We start from the raw sequence: 3,715 nt of genomic DNA on the forward strand, positions 1-3,715 counted from the left end.
TGCGGCAAAAGAAAGAAACGTGACATTAAAAATGAAGCTTCCCTGCCTGACAGAACCTGAAGAATTGTAGTTACATAGAATCTCCACACATTGGCAGTCATGCACTACATTCGTGTCTTCGTCAACAGTTGGACTGGGCACCAAAACGAAATGATACCATCCAATGATACCATACAATATGTATTTGTTTTTGGTACGTTTTATAACTATCTGTAGTGCACAACATTTTAACAATAAAGCATATAGGGCGGAATGTGGACAGAATTTATGGGAATATAAACCACGGAATGGCATGTAATTGCCGTTTATTGATGAGAGATGTATCGATGACGTCCACCTCAAATTGTGACGTGTGAAAATGGGTGAAAGGGTACCTGAAATTCAACTTTGGCCGCCTGAGGCGATGTCACGTTTTCTGCACATTTAAGTTACGACTGTTCACCCCACCTGTGAGCATCCACTGTGTACTTTCCCCAAACCGGACGCACGCGCTCGTTGTTGTCCCCGTATGTTCTCTGTTATCGCCAAAGAGACATCCACATTAACATTCCCGCATGTCAACTTCTGAATACGTACGTGCTCAAGTCTGCAGATGCGCTGCCAGCAAAGTTTCTCACTCGGTGCCCCGGTGCGCTTATTGGTGCGTCCCTCCAACGTGTCACCACTTTTGGTGGATTACCGCACATTAGATATCTTCACCATTAGGACACTGAGGCATCACGCAACTCTCCAGCTGCAGACCAGGACCTCCAATTTCAAACATAAAACATTTTTTCCCCTATTCTTCAAGTTGATTTGACAGTGAAATGGCGCAGCCTTCATTACGCTCATTTCTATTTTTGGCCTCATTGCTTTGGAGTGGTCTCTGGGTAAACGCAAGCCCTCCAGGTTGCGCGTCCTGCGGCTCCAGGTCCCTGGGAAGACACACAGAGGAGAGGCTGATGGTGGAGCTCGCCAAGCAGCAAATTTTGGACAAACTGCACCTGAAGGAGAGACCCCGGATCTCTCAGACTGTGCCCAGGGAGGCGCTGCTCACCGCGCTGCGTAAATTGCACTCGGGGCACGTCAAGCAGGACGGGACCCTCGAACTAGACAACAATGCACGACCCAAAGACCAAGGTTATGAAATAGTCAGCTTTGCAGATATGAGTAAGTGTCACATGTGATCATGATATCATTAAACAAATCGACTGACAGTCTGACATGTTCCATTGATGCAAAAAAAAAATGATGACTCTTAAAAAAATTCTTTGTGCCGACTTGTCTGTTCAGGTGGTGAGGAAATTAGGTGAAAGTGCAGCATAAGTTGTTTCTGGTTTCTGTTGACTTTGTAGTTCTGTGGAGCAACTGTTAAGCCTATGATTTATTTAGCTTTTTTTCATAACCGGCATATCGTATTCAGAAAAGTTAACCGCTTTGACCCAAAGACGCAGGCAATGATGGGATCTATTTGACAAACGGATGGATGGATTAATGGGTAGAAGACTGGATGGATGGTCAGATGGACGGCATGCTCATGGGTGTATATTTAAGACATTGAGATATTTTTGGGAGGCTTGATACGTAATTAACTCATTCGCTGCCATTTCTGAATTTATTCAAAAATTGAAAAGTGTGATGTGGAGCACCATTCCAGAAATTGTTCGGGTTTTGTTTTATTTTTGTGGGGGGTGTTGATAAAGCGCTGGTCAGACCTCTGGCAATGCTTCCACAAGGGGGCAGAATGTGAGTTTTGTCCGTGTTAGCACTTTGTTCCAGCTTCAGCTTTGTACAGCCGCCCCCCATTTCAAGCTCAGATAACCCCAGACCCATATAACCTAGGAATTAAGCACTTTTAACTCATTCATTGCCATTTACAAATTTATTCGGGAATTGAAAATATGACAAAGAGCGCCATTCTCAAATTTATTCGGGTTTTGTTTTTTCTTGCTTGGATGCAGATAAAGCGCTGGCCAGACCTCTGGCAATGTGGAGGAGAAAGGCTCGAGTCTTTGCTCCTCCCGAATGACCGAGGTTCTTCACGACAGATCAGTACAAAGTCCTCATCACAGCAGATCCGCCTGTCGATCTTTCGCTCCCTCCTACCCTCATTTGTGAACAAGGCTGTCAGATACTTAAAATCCTCCACATGGGGCAAGATCCCCTCCCCGACCCGGAGAGGGCACTCCACCCTAGACAGATATACAAACAGTATGTTCTTTGTGGTTCATTGACATTTCCTTACTTTGCGTGTCGACTGTGTTTGACCCCCAGATGAAAGTGGGAATGGCGATGAAGCAAATCTCAGCCTTACCTTCCAGTTCCTTCAGGAACACGGTCGCAGCCTCCAGGTGCTGCAGTCCTCCCTTTGGATCTACGTCAGATCCTCCAAGTTACCCTACCAAGTGCCAGCACAAGTCTTCCTCACGGCAGACGGCGGAGAGTCAAACCGGACCTTGGTTATAGAAAAGATGCTGGAGGTCCAGGAGAGTAACTGGCACACTTTCCCCATCAGCCGCACCCTCCAGACCTTCCTGGATGGCGGCCAGAAGCGTCTCCATCTGGAGGTGCGCTGCGACAAGGATGGGAGAAATCTTTGCTCCCTGGAAAACTCTCCCAAGACCTCGTATCAGCCCTTCCTGATGGCCCAGGTGCGTCTCCGAGACGACCCCGCCAAGCACTTACTCAAAAAACGCTCCTTGCGGTGTGGCGACGACATCACCGTATGCTGCAAGAAAGACTTGTACATCAAGTTTAAGGACATCCAGTGGCATGACTGGATCATCGCGCCTGAGGGCTACCACATGAACTACTGTGTGGGGCAGTGCCCCCAGCATTTGGGCGCATCGCCCGGTATCGCCTCGTCTTTCCATGCCACCGTCTTGAGCCAGCTGAAGGTCAACGGTATCAACTCGGCCGCGTCTTCGTGTTGCGTCGCCACGGAACGGCAACCTCTGTCCATGGTGTACTTCAACTCTCAGCATAGTATCATCAAAGCCGATGTGCCTGACATGATCGTGGAGTCCTGTGGATGCACGTAATAAGAATTTGTAGCAAGGTGTAGATTTCTTCTTATGCAGCAGTCCGAGAATATTTTACATAATGTATAAATAGCGGCTACTTATACAAGTTGGTTGTGGCTACTTAGTAGCCACAACCAACTTGCAGTGGCTCCAAAATACTGGCCAATACAATGCCATTATTTTTCCAATTAAAGTTGACAAATTCTAGGCGCATACGCAATGGAATGCATCAGGACGACATTGCAGGGATCAACTGATAACAAAAGGTCACGCCCCACATATATATATATATATATATATATATATATATATATATATATATATATATATATATATATATATATATATATATATATATATAAATATGTGTGTGTGTGTGTGTGTGTGTGTGTGTGTGTGTGTGTGTGTGTGTGTACTGTACTTGGCGATCTAAAAACATGTGAATTACAGCAGAATAGTCAGTACAGATTTATTGGTCCTATTTGTTTCACAGCATAACAGAGAGCAAAATCTACAAATCTTTGTTTTATATTGTACTGTGTTGAAAATAAAATCTCCTGACATTGGATCATCATTTGAACCAAATGATCCACTTGATGCTCGGTTTCAATTGTGGGTCCAAGAGACATTTTCGTGAATCCTGTTGAGATGGACACACACTCATCTAATTTTGTGTCAATGGGTTAAAAGGGTGTTGGGGGCTCTTTTTTTAC

At 45.2% G+C, this 3,715-nt stretch overlaps 1 protein-coding gene across 1 annotated transcript; it reads left to right on the forward strand.

The window, feature by feature from the left end:
* The first annotated feature begins 487 nt into the window (after positions 1-487).
* LOC148890487 (inhibin beta B chain) lies at positions 488-3,288 on the forward strand. Its single transcript, XM_089010567.1, has 2 exons — positions 488-1,149; positions 2,254-3,288. Exons 1-2 carry the CDS (start codon positions 807-809, stop codon positions 3,018-3,020), a joined length of 1,110 nt encoding a protein of 369 aa, XP_088866693.1. The 5' UTR covers positions 488-806; the 3' UTR covers positions 3,021-3,288.
* The last annotated feature ends 427 nt before the right edge of the window (positions 3,289-3,715 follow it).

Source organism: Hippocampus bargibanti, linkage group LG12 (genome assembly GCF_051943395.1).
Source record: "Hippocampus bargibanti isolate YZ-2025 linkage group LG12, ASM5194339v1, whole genome shotgun sequence".
Lineage (NCBI taxonomy): Eukaryota > Metazoa > Chordata > Actinopteri > Syngnathiformes > Syngnathidae > Hippocampus > Hippocampus bargibanti.